Source organism: Solea solea, chromosome 3 (genome assembly GCF_958295425.1).
Source record: "Solea solea chromosome 3, fSolSol10.1, whole genome shotgun sequence".
Taxonomy (NCBI): domain Eukaryota; kingdom Metazoa; phylum Chordata; class Actinopteri; order Pleuronectiformes; family Soleidae; genus Solea; species Solea solea.
In genome coordinates, this window is record NC_081136.1 from 21,755,703 (window position 1) to 21,774,314 (window position 18,612).

Consider the following 18,612-nt stretch of genomic DNA (forward strand, 5'->3'; position numbering starts at 1 on the left):
TCACAACATCCATGAATCTTCTCATGACCACATGTCAGTGACCCAAGGGTCACAATGGATGTTTGAACTCAAATTATGTATAGAAGAACATTTTTTTTTTTAAATCAACCTTATATTGATGTTGTTTTTGATCATGTTGTCTCTATATTTGTGCTGCAATTGACAGTCACAGGTGAGCATGAGAGTTACTAGTACTGACGCAGAATGTGCCATCGCCGATGCTGTGATCCGAGGATAAATTGTCTTCACTATAAATCAAGTGTCCTATTACCCTAAGTAGAGTCTGTAAATGTGTGCTTGACCCTGAGCCTGGTAGTAGAAAAAACAAAATATTTTCTAAGAAACCTCATATTTCTTTTCATTTTCTGTTCATCTGTCTGGAAGATCAGAGGTCACACTGGCAAAGTTTCTCCTTGTTTATCGCTCGACTCTTTCCTGACTTGGGCAGCCTTATTTATACCCTACAGCATGTGCAAAGGTGTCACCCCCCAACAGACTACCCAAGTTCATGTCTTGGGCAACAGGTGTCCAAGAAGATTCTTCTGATCCAGAGTTCCCTCATGGTAATACAGATGTTTAAATTGAGGATAATGGTGAATTCAAAAAACAATACCAAATTAACTTATTTTGTGTATAGATATGTAAATAATTACGTAGAAATAATATGAAAAATGTACAGGATAACAAGTAGACGGTAAGAAATACAAAAGTATCCCAGCTCTGTCTTTTGCATAGCTAAACAGCTATTCAATGTATTACCTGTTCATCTTAGAAGAGAAATTCCCCTTAACTTTTTCTTTTCCTTTCTTTTCCCAGTGGAGGATTATGGGATTTTAAGCAGCCTAAGCAAGTAAGTCGTTTTGAATTTGGCCTAATGTTCTTTGGCCTTGGTTCTTCCCTTTAGGCCTTTTACTTTAGCAACTCATCCTTCTGTATGAAATGAAACAAAAACAGTTGAATCTCTAACATGCGTTCAGCAGTATAATACTTTTTTTTTTATTTATTTTTTTTTTAACATTTCCTGTCCCTAGAAGTCAAGAAATGCTGGTGAGGAATGCTCTTTCAACTTTGCTTAGTCACAAAGTGTGTGTTTTATGTTTTATACATGCATCTCAATAACTCACTGAACAAGAGTTGTTTCCCATACCATTCATTGCTGTTTCAGCAGGATGTCTGCCAAATACTTAGACTTTTCAAATTAAAAGCTCTTGTTAGCTCAAAATATTGTAGCTAACAATGAAGTATTGTACTTTGTACCCCCCCCCCCCCCCCCCCCAAAAAAAATACTGCACCTACAAATGATGGTGTCAAACTGAAAGTGTGACAAAACAATTGACGTCAGTGCATTCATATCAACATTGCCCAAGCTGCACTCTGATAATGCAAATAAATAAGGCCCATCAACATCTATTTAGTCTTACGTGCCAGTGTTATTTGCATCATCTTTAAAACGTCCCCTTTCATGCCGCAGTGTGGCGCTGTAGGAGTGCCTTCACGGGCCACGAAGAAAAACGAGGAAAAACAGGCAGCACAACGTCACTTCCGCTTGTCCCCAAAATGGCGTCCCCCATGGCTGGAGACGGCGTGAGTGAGAAACAAAGTGGGAAAAAGTCCAAAAAGACTAAAACAGAAGGTAAGTTAGTGATGCTACAGGGTTGAGAGAATGTTTACTGATATTTAGCGATAAATTGACTGTGAAGTGTGGTTGACTGTTGTCTGATATTCCGCGTGTTGACATGTGTGCTGGAAGACACGCAGCAACGCTCGCTACGCTACGCGAACTGCCATTAATTTAGTTATAACACATGTCGGTTGTTCCAGTAAGTAAACCTACAGGAAATTAATATCCAAGCGGTTTGGTTGCTTGGGTATTGTTGGTGTTATATTTGCGTCATTGGTGAACATATATTTATAGTTTTTAAGAGAGCCTTACAGAGAGCAACATGCCATTCTGGTGGATTTAAACAGGTTGTTGGACCTTTACCGACAGAAGTAAACAATACAACTGATTCAGTAACTAATTCAGAGACAGATTCAATAATAAGTCCTCATTCAACTAGTCCATATGCAACTGCCTGTTTATAAGCCCACTGCCATGGCTAAGATAATGAAATTAATTTGACAGTATTTTACTTGTGCCTTTTAAAATACTACTGTTTTTATGAAGGTTATACAACTGACTACAATGTACTAAAAAAATAGTGATTTGACTATACATTTTTGATTTGCAGTTGAGCCTACAATGATTCACCAACAAATCACATAGCAATTTTCAAATAAATTAGTCTCCATAAAGTTCTGAGACCATCCACATCACATTTCACCCTTCATCACCCAGTCACCCATACCAAGAGAGCTGGAGAGGGGTTTAGCATTGTTTTTATTGATAACTGAAAATAAATGAGCTTTAAGTTGAATTTAAAAAAATAAAATTGTCAGATTATAGACCAAGAACAGCTTCTATGCAGAAAATGCTGAATCACTGGGCAGTAAAATATCTTTAAAATACTAAACTCCCAATACACGTATTGGATGTGATTATTTTATTCTAGCTGATAATAAAAAAGAAGATGGTCCTCTGTGCACTATACTGGGCGTACCTGGCACTAGTAAGAACCTAACAAAATAAAAAGGCTTAAGCAGTCCCCTTCCAATATAATGACCGTGAAGCCTATGGACAGCACAGGCAACAATAATAATGCATTTTTATTATTTATTATGCAGTGCATGTTAAAAATACACAATTTTAAAAGATAAATCGCATAAACATGCATTGATAATTAGTGTCTGGTTTAAAAGGAAAGGTAGACATGATACACAAAAGAGAAGCAAACCCGTTTCACCCAAAAGCTTGTCTGAAGAAGAGAGTTTTTAAGTTATTTTGCATGTCTGATATAGCTAGGCTAGCCCAACTACAGCAGTCATTTAGTCTCTTCTGTTGTTTTCATTAGTCATTTCAACAGATTGTGGTGTATTTGCAGATATCAGATAATACATTGTGTAACTTGACGATACCGATATAGTGCTGATAATATCTTGCATCCCTATTATATAGAGAAGAAAACTGCTTTGTAACTTCCCTTGTTTTCGTGTGTGTCATTCAGTAGATGAATCAGAACTCCTGACTGTTCCTGATGGATGGAAAGAGCCAATGTTCACCAGAGAGGACAACCCGCGTGGTCTCCTGGAGGAGAGTAGCTTCGCCACACTCTTCCCCAAATACAGAGAAGCTTACCTGAAAGAGTGCTGGCCTCTTGTCGAGAAAGCTTTAGGAGATACTGTAAGTTCAGTGATACTTTTCCTGGAACTGAAAAGCGATCACAAACACAGTCAGGGCTAAATTGTTGCTCCTATTTTGCATTCACAAATAAATAGAGTCCATTGCTTAAATGGATCACAAAACCAACAGCTCCTGTCTGCCCACAAGCTAGAAATGCTGATTTTCTCTGTGGACTTTGGTGTTGGAGAGTGAGGTCCGCATCTGACCTTGGCCTGTGGCAGGAGTGTGCAAATTAACTCTTCTTTGTTGTTACGGTATTGATTAATGATTTGTGCCACTTTCAAGCAGTTCTGATGTTGATTATGCTTCTTACAGCACATTAAATCCTCTCTGGACCTGATAGAAGGCAGCATGACAGTTTGTACTATGAAAAAAACCTTTGACCCTTACGCCATCTTGAGAGCCAGAGATCTCATCAAGCTGCTGGCCAGGAGTGTCCCGTTTGAACAGGTCTGTGGTCTCTTTGTTGCTGCCCTTGCCACTCTGACCAACAAAGGGCACCAGAGGCTTGTTGCGTGAATGGGGTGAAGTCTGCCATCTCTGATTGCCTTGTTTTTTTGTTTCCAGGCTGTGCGGATATTACAAGATGACGTGGCGTGTGACATAATCAAAATCGGGACACTGGTGAGGAATAGAGAGCGGTTTGTGAAGCGAAGGCAGCGTCTGATTGGCCCCAAGGGTTCCACTCTAAAAGTGAGTGAGCTTTTATCATACACATGACATGCCTGTAAGGCAGCAGCACTTCATATGTTCATTGATCAGTGTTGCTTAATAAGATTTCTTTGAATTCAAAATTCAAGGCCCTTGAACATTTTTGACCGTAAATAGACATGGGTCATTGAAAGTGCTGGAATTTTGTGCAAGAAATAATTTAAGTTGATACAGTGTACAGTACCCACAACATCGCTTGTAATAATGTTATGTGTAATGTTTCTCATGAACATGTTGTTCTTGGTGTTTTACAGTAGTTGACATCCTGAGTGTTGCATTATTGCCTCCTCCAGTTTCATTTTCCTCTTCTCTTCTGTCTCTTCCTTTCTTCCCATGAATCATCTTTGTTGGATAAAGTGTTGTTAGTGTCTCCCTAGATTTATTGTCAGAATGCTTAGACATAAGCATCTTTTGACAGTAATATTAACAGGTACAACTGGGATTTGTGAACCCGCTTAAAAGAAGGTGGTTGACATCATTTGTACAGCCAGCCCTTGTTCTGCCCCTTGGGTCACATGTGCATGAATTGTGCCTTCAATCCATCACTTACCCAAGTTTAGGGATGGGAGTATTTGATTATTCACTTGATTATAAAAAGGCAACCAGTTATTGTGACCATTTGTCATATATTAAAATAAACAAAGCAAATGTTTTATAAAAACTAATACTTTTACTCTAATGACATCCTAATTCATGGTGCATCTGTTATCACAAGGTGGTAGTAGCAGCAATCATTTAGTTCGTTTTTTATATGTGTGTATATATATGTATATGTATATGTGTGTGTATATATATATAAATATATATATATATATATATATATATATATACATATATATACACACACGTGTGTGTATGTGTGTATGTATTATAGAAAATAATCAACAGTTCACAAATTGATTGTGGAAATAATTATTAGTTACAGCCTTAGACATTATAGAGTTGAGCTGGAAAAGACTTTGCACTGCTGCTAAAAAAGGGGCAGATGAAGAAGTAATCAGCCAATATAACCGCATGTTAATTGCAGAGTCATGAGAAACCTGGTTAAACAAATTCCCACAGAATGGGGTATGAGTAACATTGCAAAAGAGTGGAAAATTCCTGGTAAACTTCCAGAATTTTGTGTCCATGTGTCACTGTAGATCGGATGTCCGAAGGTCGAGCTACTAAACACAAATTTCAAATACAGAATTTTACTGACGGCTGCTCTCATGTTTCTTCTGTGCAGGCATTAGAGTTGTTAACCAACTGCTATGTGATGGTGCAAGGTAACACGGTGTCAGCATTGGGGCCTTTTGGTGGCCTGAAGGAGGTAAGAGCCTCACACAGACAATTTACAGGAGATGATGTGTGTGAACTCTGACCTACAGGGGGTGATCATGAGCTAATGATAAGAGTATATACAGTTCACATTTTACATAAAGATCTTGGGACGTAGATGCAGATTCTTTACTTTTTCTTTTTTAAATGTCTCCTCTGTGGTTTAGGTACGCAAAGTGGTGATGGACACGATGAAGAACATCCACCCTATCTACAACATCAAGGTACTTTCAAACTGCTGACTTTAGACCTAGCATGGCTCCACAGCAGAATCCACGCCCAATGAAGATGCTTTCCATCCTTGTTCTTGAATTCCTGACGGAAATCTGTCTCTCTGGGTTTGTACGCCAAGGCTGGCGCAACCTGGAGCTGAGGGCTTGAGAGGGAACCTGTTTTCAACAGCACTCATTCTATTTAAAGTGTTGGCTTCAAGAAGAGCTGCTCACAAAGTTGTATCATTCAGTTATATTTCATATTTCAACCATTGTGGCTGAGTTGTAAATAGGGCTGGGCAATATATTGATATTTTATCTATATATTGGCATGTGATTAGAGCTGGTCTTTTTTTGGACATTGTCATATTGTGATTAAGCTGTCTGTGATGACTTCCTGGTTTTAAAGGCTGTTGCAGTGATAATCACCATTTATTATATTGAATACATTAGTGAAATACACTAAATATTATAATTTGAATACATACTGTATATGTATACAGATCATAAACAGTAGATATTTATTTTCACTTTCCATTGAGAAGTGCAAACATCTCAAAGAAAACTTTTCACGAGTCCAGAGAAACAACCTGTGTGCAGCTTTATATTCTCATATCTTGTATGTGGGGATATAGAGTAAAACTATCCAGATTATTTATAAGCCATATAGCTCAGCCTTACAGAAACTTTGATTTGATTTATATTGTGATATACATCGATTGTATAATGTACAGTAAATTATTTTAGATTTTTTTTTTTTCTCATCAAAGGATCACCATTTTTAATTAAAAAAAAAAGTTTATTTATCTTATTTCACTCAGATAATCTGGTCACCTGACAAATCACTCTTAATTATGTGGTTTGCAATTGCTACATTTGACATATTCTATGCTGCATATGTGTGATAAGTCATTTTTAACATTTTCATTATTCCTCTAGATATTTTTCTGTGTTTATTAGTTTATTTGGAAAAAAAACAAAAAAAACATGCATGTTAATGAGCATCATTTGTAAACATGGATGAAAACAGCTTGTATTTATTCCAGATTATAACAAGAATGCTACTTTGTGGTCTTTATCCAATAAATAGGAACTTTGAGTATAATAAACCACAGAGCAAATACACAAACAATACACAATTAAAGTAGGCTTGATTCAGTTATATATCAATATAGTGTAGAGATAATTTTGATCTAAAATGCCCATGAAGAGGCAAAATGTGGTTCTAAATAAGTGAGTTTGCAGACCTAGTATTGTATACACGATGTGATAAAAATGTATCTAAAGCCTTTTTGCTGAAGGTCATCCACCAATTTCTTCCATGTCAGCGTCACCTCTTTCCATATGCTTTGCTGGTGTGACTCTGTCTCTCAGACACTAATGATCAAACGGGAGCTGTCCAAAGACCCGGACCTGCGTACGCAGAGCTGGGAACGTTTCCTGCCCAAGTTCCGACACAAAAACCTGGCCAAGCGCAAGGAGCCCAAGAAGAAGACGGTGAAGAAGGAGTACACGCCGTTCCCTCCAGCTCAGCCAGAGAGTCAGGTCAGACACCACATTCCTCTACAACTGCCTCAGTATTATAGCAACATGGGTCATGAAACGACTAATTTATACAATCATTTCAACTTGTTGTTATAGACTGACAAAGAGCTGGCTACAGGAGAGTTCTTCCTGCGTGAAAGTGTGAAAAGAAGGAAGAAGATGGAGGAGATCAAGGTGAGCCCATGAAGCAAGTCTGTGTCACTAATAGAGTGCTGTTATGTTGCTTTCCATTTTCATAGCATGTCGTTACTGGGAGTGACCTTGCGTCGAGTTCACTGCCTTCCTGTTGAGAAGTCAGAAATGCAAACGTAGGGGTGGATGATATGGCGATATTTGATTGTGAAGGTCATAGTAACATTCTATCCTTTGCTGTTCTATGTTCTTGCGCAAGCACATCAAGCTTTTTTTCCTCAGCTGGATCGCATTATTTGCTAGTCTGCTTCACGTCTGCTATAGGGAAGTACAGGCAGTGCCATGGATTTCTCATTCCCCACCCTGTTTGATTCAGAGTGTAGCTGGAAGCCATGGCTAAAAAAATGAAAATGAAATTTAGGAGTTGGTCTCTTAAAAGAAACTATCAACTATATACGTGTTTTCCACAAACAAGTCACAAAGAACATTTTGCAAGGTTTGCGCAGATGAGGTTGGAGGTTGGAGCATATCAATATTTCAGTTGTACACTTTCTGTGATAAACTATAATACATCAGCTTCAACTCATGATAATTCATCTTTCTGTTTTGTTCTTCTTTTTATATTAGTATTTCTCGGCAAAGCTCCGTGGATGAGTTGTAACTAATACAAAAATATTGTTAGTTGCAGTCCTGTTATATTGATGAATAAATGGTGGGAAAATGCTGATAATTAAATTAGTCATTAGATGAGTGATTTGAATCACAAGATGAATCATTTAAACAGGTGTCACACGTCAGTGGTGCCTGTTCTTATGACTAAAGCAGTGTTTCCACCGAATGAAGCGGTTTACAGTACATATTTTTTGCCCCAACTGTTCTGTTCTTTGGCACCCTTTTCTTGGGGTACGACAGTTAGCTGATTGGGCAACAGAAAAACATCACATCGCTTCCAAGTAAAGGTGCTGTTCTCAGTCGAAACGCAAGCCTGACCAGGGCTTTACGATTCCATACCACACTGTACAAAACCACACCGTACCATGATGGAAACACAGCATAAGACTCAAGCAGTAGAGCACCGTTCATGTTCCAGGAAGTGGCTTTTCACTTTAAACTCCTCGGTCACTAATAGGCAGACTGTGGTTCAGATCTGGACCAGGCACTATCCTTTCACATTAATAGGATGATGTCTGCTTTAATGGCACTAAAGGTCCAGAAAATTACATATGCTGTCAATTACCAAGTGATGACACACACATCAGTGAATTTGTGGTCTCACTGAATGTACGAGTAGAGCATCTGCATCACTGAATGTCTCATTTGAGGTCAGGTCACATGATTACAGCAGCCACACCCAGTTCCTGGGATTAGAGTTTGTGTTTTACGAGAGAGTGCTTAGTAAAAGCACTCTCCTGTTTCCGTTCCCTGAATCTATTATTTTCTTTCTTTCTTTTTTTCTTTCAACAATGCTTTTATTGTGAAATATTTGCAGGGCTGATGGATACGTAACCTCATATGAAAGCTTTATTACAGAGCAGGATTTAAATGTTAAAAATGGCATAACAAAGGGAAACCCTGTGTAAAACAGAGCAGCAGCTGCTGTGATAATCAGAGAAAAGTAACTTCATGTGGTGTAATGTGAGCAGTTGAAAATGTAGATGGCACAGAGTTTTAGTAAACAAAAAGTTAAGGGTGAACTTAATGTGTAATTAGTGTATTTAATTCACACTTCATTTTAGTCATTTTGTTTAAAAAATAAATAAATATATAAATTTGTTTTTTTTTAACCCATCCTCTTCAAATAATAATAAAAAAAATCTAAATATTATTTCTCTATACTAAATTTTAATGGAAATTCAGTTTTTGACTACACACAGTCACTGATACATGCATTTGAATATACAATATACTGGACTTATGTGACACTATGATGTTCTGGAACATTTCTCAATCTGGACCTCTTGGGATTTTAATTGACAACACCTGGGCTGAATCGACACAACTTTGTTTTCATTTAAAAATGTATCGCCTCTGCTCCAGAAGTGCCAGCTGTAATGTGTCTACTGCAGAAACCAAGGCAAGAAGTAGACAACTCATGTGTGACTCATTGTTCCTCTTTCTCAGGTCAAACAAGCAGAGGCATTGACTAAGAAGCAGGAGCAACGTAACAAAGCTTTCATCCCTCCGAAAGAGAAGCCTTTAATGAAGAAGACCGTAAAAGGTAAAAATCATCTTTGTTGTCGGAAAACAAAGCAAATCTGCATGAAACTGAGTGTTGCTATATTACACTTTCTCTCTCCAGCACTTAAACCGTGGTGTGAGTGGTTGACACACACACACACCTCACAGAGCACCTCATTAGTGGTGGGGATTTTGCAGAAAGCTTGTTTTTATTATTGAAAAGACTCAAACCAATCAATCAATTTTATAATAGATTATATAATATATAGATTTTACAATAATAGATAGTAATCAATTAATAATTACTACTACTAAGCATGCACAGCCATTTCGAAAGCATCATGTTCCAACTTCATAGCAAATATTCTATGTGGGAAATAAATGTCCCACATTTTTTAAGTGTGTGCTTTTATGTGAAATTTAGGGTTTGTGGTATTTGATTTCTACATTTCCACCATTTCCTGATCCAGTGTTCATAAGTGTCGTAAGTCGATAGTCAGAACTCTGCAGATCTCTTGCTAAATGAAACACAGCTGAAAGCCATGCTGCATCTTCTCAGCATCAAACACTGATGTGATGGATTCAAGCGTTTTCTTGTATGATTTAGCTCCATGAGACATAATTGAATGCACACAGGTGTTTGGAAATAAGTTTCCTTTTTCTCCTTAAATAGCATTTACAACACTACATATATGTATGTGTATATATATATACACACACACATATGTATGCTACACGTTTCCTGGTTTACCTACGTATGAAAGTACAATGAGAAAATGCAGTAAAAAGATACAAAAGGTTTACAGCTCTAGCTCTACTCGGCTGTAGAGCTAGAGCTCGACTCAACTTTACGGATTGGCATCAGTCTCGCCATTTCCATTACTATGTCTGACACAGTGAGTCAGTATGTATACATGCACAGTTTAATCAAGCTAAGGCCGTAGTTCAATTGACACAGGCAACCAGATAACTTGCAGAGTCGGAGTATACATGTGGAGAAGAAAATCGATTTATTGGCCAAGTTTTTTTTAACTGATTATGAAGTCGCGCTCATGACTCGTCCAGCGACGACACTCTCTGGCCAATCAGTGGCCGGCAGTCTGTTGACGTCACATTTTAGTATCGGCTCAGCTTGCTTGGAACACTGCAAGCTTGCACCAAGTAACAGGTACTATCCCTACTGTAAAAGCAAAAAACAAGTTGAGCCGAGTAGCGCGAAAACTGTATAATGGAAATGTAAGTAAGTGTAGAACTAACTTGTGTTCCACATGTGTCACAGCTCCCACAGAAAACAAGCTGGACATCGAAGCCATCAAGGCAAAGGTACAAAAAGCCAAAACCAAGAAACTGGGAGCTCCACCAGTGAACCCGTCTCCTCCAGCCAGCAGCACAGACAAGAAGAAGAAGAACAAAAGCAAGGGTTAACCTCGCTGCTGTTTGCTAGACAGAGTAAGGACTCGGTAAAGACGTCATGTCAGACATGTTTGGATGTGCTTGCCTCAAAAAAAGTTCAAATACAAACTGACAATTGTTTTTTTTTTTTTATCAAACTACATTTCTGCTTTGAGGAATTGTTTATTCTTGTATATTTCTTTCTGTGGAGACCAGGTGTGTTAAAGAGCAAAAGATTTCCCTCTTGTTGTCGTCATTGTTGTCCAGATTATGTACGGTCAGTATTTATATATTGAATAGTGTATATTTTTCTCTCTAATAATGATTGATGTGTGTTCAGGAGGCAATGTGTAGTTTTTGTAATCTGCTGTTTTATATTAAAAATATCAGGGTTCCCACACGTCCTTGAAGTGCGTGAAAGTTTGTTAACAATGAGTGAGTAACGTTAAGCAAGAGAAAGCAAATACTGCGTGATGCCTGGGAAATGCAAATTCCAAGATCTCTGGCTCACCAAACAAAATTTCCAAGATCCCAAGAACAATCATTTGGCCAGATGCCGAGTGGATAAAAAATAAAAGTGGATGCCATGGGCAAAGCGGCTCTTACAAGTTGCCCTCCCATCTTTAGCTGTGTCAGCACATTCAGTCCGTGAATCCTGGATAGTCCTTGACAAAGTCCTTGAATTTGATGTCAACCAAGGTGTGGGAACCCTGATATATGATTTGGGACAACAAAAAATGTCAATCGCTAAAAACCTAACATCATCATCGGTGGGGTTCTACTCATAGCAGAAGACATCAGGGTAGAAGTAATGGACTGCATATGCAGCGATGAAGGTGAGGATGAGGGCAACAGGCCGAACAACAAGAATAGACATAAAGTTGGAGTCAGGCGCAGCCAGAGCAGGATCCCAGTCTGGACTCCAGTTGTAGCCTGGAAACACAGATGATGGAGGCAGTGGTTTTCAGAGGAGTTAATACTGTTTCGTCTGTGATATATAGAAATAAAACTTTTTAAAGATGGAAATTGCCCTCATTGCCCCACATCTATCATGACCAAATGTGTGGTTAATGTACAGCCATATCTGTAACGCCTTATATCATTTTTAATTGGTAAACTAATTATTTCTGAGACATTTGGTAAATTACAACTTCCCTTTTAAGCATGTAAATTTTTTAAGCATATACACATAAATCTTATCTAAAGGTTTGGGTAAATGCAGCAAATTTGTTTGGGGAGAATTTCTCCCACAACCCATCTATGGATCCTGACCCAGTGTTTCTGATACATACAGTAAATGTTATTATTGTATTGTCACTTACTTTTCGGCGAATCTTGCTCTTTGTTACCTGCGGAGACATTAAAAGTGGCATTTCATGGTTTTTGAAGTGTGGTTGTATGAGGTTCCGAGTTCCATTTACATCGGAACATGGAAGTCAGAACACTGTTACGGTTGAGGAAAAAAACAAGGACACACGAGTCTGGTGCTAGCCATTGTTAGCAATACCAGTATTAGCAACGCGTCTACGGTTGGTAATTTTATAGTACTGTGTGTACGACTGATTTATTGTTGGATAAATACGACAGGAATGCTTTTGGTGGTAAAAGCATTCCTGAGCCTGAGCTATGCACATCCTCTGTGCCAAGAGCCAGCATGACAGACAAGATTCTAGAGGGAATTTTAGCCACTTTACAAAAAGCTTACCTCCTAATATCTACAGTTACTTATGTGTATATTTTAAAAATATATTTACACTTTTATTTCATTATTAGACGGCCTTTTTTTTTTTTTTTAAACTGTAAACCAAAGTTTGTGTCGCAAACTGCTCACTCCCTGCACCAAACGCCATAGCGAAAATCTGCACAGGAGTTGTTAAACCACTGCCGCCTCCACCTGTAAGTTCAAATGTGTTATTTTGTGACTTCTGTATCTGAAATGCATTCTTTATTATTCAAATAAGTTACCCACACTTACCAAAGAGGCACCAGCAGCATGTAATACACTGATTTAATCTATGGACCTTAGTGAAGGAGAGTGAACGATGTACAAACTTAAGTTTCCGGCAAGATAAAGTCATTCTTGTGATGTCGGCTTAAACCCCCTCCAGTATTTGGTCCAATCCTACTGAGTTTAAAGCCTTCCTAAAGCATTAATTGTGTTTTGTCATCTTAATGCCTCAAGACCTATATCCTCTTTACTAAATATCTAAATAAATATGTCAGCTTAGTCACACCACTGGTGTTCATTTCCTGTGATGGCAAAAAAAACTGACCACCATAGGAAATGAACTGGGTCAAGTGAAAGTACTTTTTATATTGTAGACTTAAGCAGTTGTAGATGTTATTAGGTGAGCCTTCAAGTACAATCATTCCTAGATCCCATGACTGTTTACACAGGTCACTTCAAAGCAGGATATGAAACTTTAATGTGAGTGAAAATAGTTAAAAACACTATAAAATGAAACGTTTAATGGTTTTATGACAAAGTACAATAACAGGAGTGTCTTCATATTAAAAACCTGACTAATAAATACTCACAGCAGAGCTTGTTCCCACACGAGACTTTACATCCAGAGGTGGTTTGATTTCCAGATTCAAACGGTCGCATTCCATTCATGTTGCCCCTGTGCATGCATAATTATTTCTGTTAGATGTCTCTTGCACTGTACAGAAGGCAGTAGATGTTCATGCACTCGTCAGTCGTGACCAAACCAACCTAAGCTTTCTATATGAGGACCCACTGTTAAAGATGGCAATCACAACATAAGTCTTAACTCATTGTGGATAAGTTTTACCCTCATGCACCTTTAAAAAAAAACTCTCTTCACCTCAAATTCAAAAAATGCTTTTTAAAAACACTGCCCCCTGCTGAAAATAAAATAAGTTTAGAATGGATTACAATGTGTACATTTTATGTCCTTGAGGTGACGAATGTAACAATTTTTTCCATACAGTGTATTATAGACATGTCGTAAAACAGGTTGGATTTTAAAATATCACAGAGAATGCTATCACATTTTATGCCATGTGCACTAACAACCAAAACTATCAATAAATAAGATGAGAAAGCATCAAATGGAACCCGTTGCATGAGGTTTAACTCAAAACACTCATCAGTGGAGGATACATCAATGTTTTGTTGACCCTCAGTTCTTTGTGGATGTGTTGAACTCACCGTGGAGCGTAGTTGCAGACAAAAATAACCCCATCTCTGCTGTTAAAGTGAGCAACGCCATTTGGGCACAGCTGGACGGCACAGCCCACCTTGTAGCTGCTGTCCCACACAACCTGTAGGCAAGGGTCAAATATATGTGAAGACCCCCATTTGATGTGGTACAGTATTATGGACAAAAAGAGGGGAAACATACCTGTGTGTAGTGTGTACACATGTTACTGCAGGTGTTCTGCTGGTAGTCGTAGTACGCCTTCTCATCCTCCCAGCTTTTCATTGCTGTCTTCACATTGAAGGACGATGGTGGGTATCCTGTCCAGATGTTCTCCCCCACTGAGGAGAAGGTGGGGTGCACACGCTGGGCATCGTCGAGGTAGATGTTGTGTTTGAACACGCATTGCTTTGCCCACGCTCTGGCAGTGATGGCCAAGCCCGCGTCCCATGACTGGACGAACAAAGAGAAAGAAAGCATGACGCTGCTGTTCTTTACACTGAGCAGCTCTTTTTTTCCTCCTGTTTTTCCAAGTCAAAAATATCAATTGAAATAATCTGCATCAGGGGTCAAACTCAAATGACCTGGGGGCCAATGAGTGTTGAGTCTGGGGGGCGTCTAGAGGAAAAATATTTGAGGGAAAAAAGCTGTTCAGTAGGGGTGGGCCTTTAAGTGATAATATAATATTCTAACGTGTATAGTTTGATTTGACTTTTTTAGCACACAAATGTAGTCGCACACCAAAGCACCAAACACACTAGTTTTGTTGCTTGTGCTTGCTGGTAAAGTCAATAAATATTTCTCTGTCCATTCGCTCTGGAACTGACAATTTTGCATTGCTTTAGCTAGCTTTTTTTTTTTTTTGGGGCCCCCCTTTGGAGTAAGAAATTTCTCAGGGCCCCCCCAATCTCACGAAATTGTAACAATGTGTCAACTATAGTATTTATTGAATCAATATTAGAACAAACGTTTCACTTTACTTTCAATAATGTGCAAATAAAATTTTTTGCTTTATCAATACAAATAACCTCAATATTGCTTTGTGAAAAAGCAATTTTCAAACAAAAATATGAAATGTGCAATTATAACTATAATAGTGTAATTTTTATAAACAATAAATACATTTGGATAACAAAGAATACTTAACCAATATCAATAATTTTCTGTGCAAATAAATTTTTTTTAGTTTTAACAATACAAATGCTGTCCCCTACCAATGTTTTGAGACACAACATACAGTGAGGTCTTTGGTGGCATTTTCTCTTCTTGGGTTTTGGTCGTCGTGAATCATTGTTCCGTTCGGCTGACGTTGGCTTGTTGTTAGTTGTACAGTTTTCTTTTTGCCCCTCAGAAACTTCTCTATTATCCAAACCTTGTCACCAGTGTAGATTTTGTTGTGGTACGTCACTTAAATGAGTCCAGCTTACAGCGAGACCAAAAGTTCCGCCTGCTAAACTTTAGTTAGGACTTTAAAAAAGAAAACGATCTCCACGCCCCACAAGGGGGGCCCGCCCCACAGTTTGAAAAGGGCTGAGCTAGGCGAAGGACATCGTGATGCACTTCAGTTCCATTAATGTGAGCGTTTCTGACCTTTCCCGCCCATGAAGAGTGTAAGAGCATCGTGAGTGGCACCTGCAGCCCATCCCCCCCAGAGTCTACGGTCACCTCTGCTAACACCTAATATTCAGCGTTGTCTGGAGAACCAGCTTGACATAATGTTTGTGGCTGCCTTCAAGGACACAAGGAAATACAGCAACTTAACAATTACACCTTTTTAAGTTTACTATATCTTAATTATTATTAATAATATGTTCTCCACTTTTCCTCTCTGTTAAACAACATTTTTGTTGTGTTGCTTTGTGAACGCTCACTCTCCCACACCAAAGTCCGTAGAGAAAATGAGTAATTGTACCTCACAGCTGTTAATGATCCACTGCTGCCTCCATCAGTACGTTCAAATGTGTTATTCTGAGACTTCGGTCTTTGAAATCCTTCATTCGGTGACACAAACCCATCAATACTTGTGTTGGAGAGATGATGTAATATCACAGAATCACTGCGACCTACCATGTAGAACATGTGGCTTGCAGATGGGCTGACAGACGACCGAGCCCGGTTGTGTTCCATCACACAGTCCTCAATGAACTTGGCGTCAGTGATCTCAGGCAGCTCCACCGAGGACGCCCCCACGTCCAGGATGATCCAGGCCCCCCACAGTAACATCCTTACCACAATCCCCATGCTTCACAGGACACCAGTGTACAAGCAGAAGTAAAGAAGCAGCAGTTTGTTAAAAACCCCTACAGGAAATTACACAGTTAAGAGGAACAGGATGTATGAGCTGCTTATATATGACAGTGTGTCAAAAACAGGAGGTGATTAGAACGAGGGCACCTCGGGCACTTTTCATCATGTGCTCAGTGCAGCTGCAAGGTTTAGTCGAGTGTGACTTGGTGAAGTGAAAATGATTTTTTTTTTTTCGATCGCAGCTATTTACATCATGACATAACAGGTGGCAGTGCAGTGTCAGGTCCACTGTGTAACATTTATGCGGTTTGGCAGCAGTTGAATATGGGTGGGGCGTTGTGCAGCCATGGTGGGGGGGCCACACCTACTGAACTCCTCGTGCCAGTCCTAAGCACTGCTTTAAAATATAAATCATTTGGTTTCTGTTACCTTAGAAAAAGGCTTTCTGACGATGGGTTGCAATTTTGTGCTGACATTTTCCTATGGCAGCCCCTATGGATAAACCAGCCTAAGCATTTGTTTCTTGTATTGAAGCATTGCTTACTATGCAAATACATAGGAATGCTATCCTTTCTAGTATATGAAGGCCATTGTTGTTCCTTGACACAATGGAGAAATGGCAAGAGTCCTCCATTTGTTGCAATCGGCAGTTTCATTAGATGTCACCAATTCTTACACATTGGGCCTTTAACAACTGTGGGATGGAATGTCATAATATCTACTATGCACACGTTTCTCCATTAGTTTGCGTCAGGGGGATTGCATCGAGGTCGTTTCATTATGTTGCCCTGGTTGCATGAGATAGTGACTCCTGAGAACCAGCATAAGTGATCAGTGTAAGGAAAACAGATTATATATTATATCTTCAGTTTTTTTTTTTTATATCTGAAGAACATGTTTCAGCTTGCAGGGACACAGGAGCTGATGGTCTACTGCTGCATCATTTAGTGAGGTGAAATCCGACCAAAGGATTTCTAAACGCCAAAGTTACAAGATAAAAAACCAGCACCCACTGAAATGAGTTTACTGTACTTTATTCCTGAGTGAACAATGTTTCACTTTTGTTTCACACAAAAACAGTACGAAAGGTTTTTGGTTTGTCCCTTCTAGGCTACCATAGAGGCATGTTTACAGCTCTGGGCTCCCTGTGTGGAACACTCACATGATCACGTGATTATATAAAATGTCTTTTGAAGTTATTGGTTAATTTGGCATGGACAATGCATAATAAAGGTCCATTGTGTACTTGTGACATGTAATGGTGAGACTGCAGACTGCAACTCAAGGAGAACTCCTCTGCCCAAGCCTACTGTTTCAAGGTGCATGAAGAGACTATGTTGGCCATGTTTTTTTCTTTGCTTGAAAAGTACACTTCTGCTTCATAATGCAAAACACACACTCTGGGTGGTGGGACTGTTTTGGGCTGCTCTACAAACATGACGGCACAAGATGGCGGCCCCTTGCCTAAAGGTTAAGTGATAGGTTTCGGAATTACAAGGTCATTGGGTGTTCTATACACCGTCAATCCTGAACTCGGTTTTCTTACTCAGAAACTTGGAGCAACCTCACCAACCCCAATATGGGATTCCAGATGGCTGCCACTCTACAAACACACACCACCACTTTTACATTAGTAGCATTTCTATCGTATTTGTTTCACAGTAAAGCAGTCATACACATAATATTGTTTAATTTTTAACCATGCACATGTTATTTGCTGATGTTTGTGTGCGCAAATGACCATGTAGAGGCATTGTTAACCAATAATATTGACAATGGCTAACACTGACTAGTCTGAGATATGTTTGTGTTTCTGACTTCTAAACTGGAATGCAGTGAACTTGGGGGAGAAGTCACTAACAGTTCAGAGTTCCTGATATAAATGGGATGCAGCTTCTATGGCTATGAAAACAAACCAATTTTTTATTTTAAAGTGACACATTCACATACCTATGGATAAAATGTTCAATTAAACCCTCCTAAATATTACACACTGGAACCTTTAATGGACATTTATATATATGGGTTGATTTAGCCAAAAGGCTAGTTTTCATCTGTAATCCAAGACTTTATGTAAAAATTGGCTCCTTTAAAAGCAAAGTAAGAATAACAAAAAACACTGAAAGTTATTTAAAGTAAAGCAAAACTATGAATATTATTTAACAAACTGTCATCTAAGGATCACTTAATTAACATATGAAGAAAGCTAAATACTGTATAGTGAAAATATTTTGTATAATTAGTTTGCTCGGTTCAATAAAACAAACGTTTTATTATTATAACTTTATTATGAAAGGTCTTACCCGGAAGTGACGTTCTGCTCGTCAGCAGAGTGGAGCAGCTTAGCTGCCGCTGTAAAGGGCCGAACAGGCTGTTTCTCCATGTCAAATGTCACTTTGTTTTCACTCCTCAGTCGCCTAACAGCCGGACG

At 38.8% G+C, this 18,612-nt stretch overlaps 2 protein-coding genes across 3 annotated transcripts; one reads left to right on the forward strand and one right to left on the reverse strand.

Annotated features, from left to right (window-relative positions):
- Positions 1-1,496: 1,496 nt before the first annotated feature.
- krr1 (KRR1 small subunit processome component homolog) lies at positions 1,497-12,152 on the forward strand. Of its 2 annotated transcripts, none has more exons than XM_058624407.1 (10): positions 1,497-1,633; positions 3,108-3,280; positions 3,596-3,730; positions 3,848-3,973; positions 5,220-5,303; positions 5,479-5,535; positions 6,898-7,068; positions 7,165-7,242; positions 9,322-9,418; positions 10,658-12,152. In XM_058624407.1, exons 1-10 carry the CDS (start codon positions 1,558-1,560, stop codon positions 10,801-10,803), a joined length of 1,143 nt encoding a protein of 380 aa, XP_058480390.1. In that variant the 5' UTR covers positions 1,497-1,557; the 3' UTR covers positions 10,804-12,152. The 2 variants fall into 2 exon arrangements, with proteins under 2 accessions (XP_058480390.1, XP_058480389.1); XM_058624406.1 differs by having other exon boundaries at positions 1,498-1,633; positions 3,105-3,280.
- Positions 10,907-18,570, reverse strand: glipr1a (GLI pathogenesis-related 1a). The gene is made up of 7 exons (XM_058624409.1): positions 18,485-18,570; positions 16,002-16,176; positions 14,139-14,387; positions 13,946-14,058; positions 13,309-13,394; positions 12,093-12,119; positions 10,907-11,703 (listed from the first exon to the last, which is right to left on the reverse strand). Exons 1-7 carry the CDS (start codon positions 18,562-18,564, stop codon positions 11,549-11,551), a joined length of 885 nt encoding a protein of 294 aa, XP_058480392.1. The 5' UTR covers positions 18,565-18,570; the 3' UTR covers positions 10,907-11,548.
- Between the last annotated feature and the right edge of the window lie 42 nt (positions 18,571-18,612).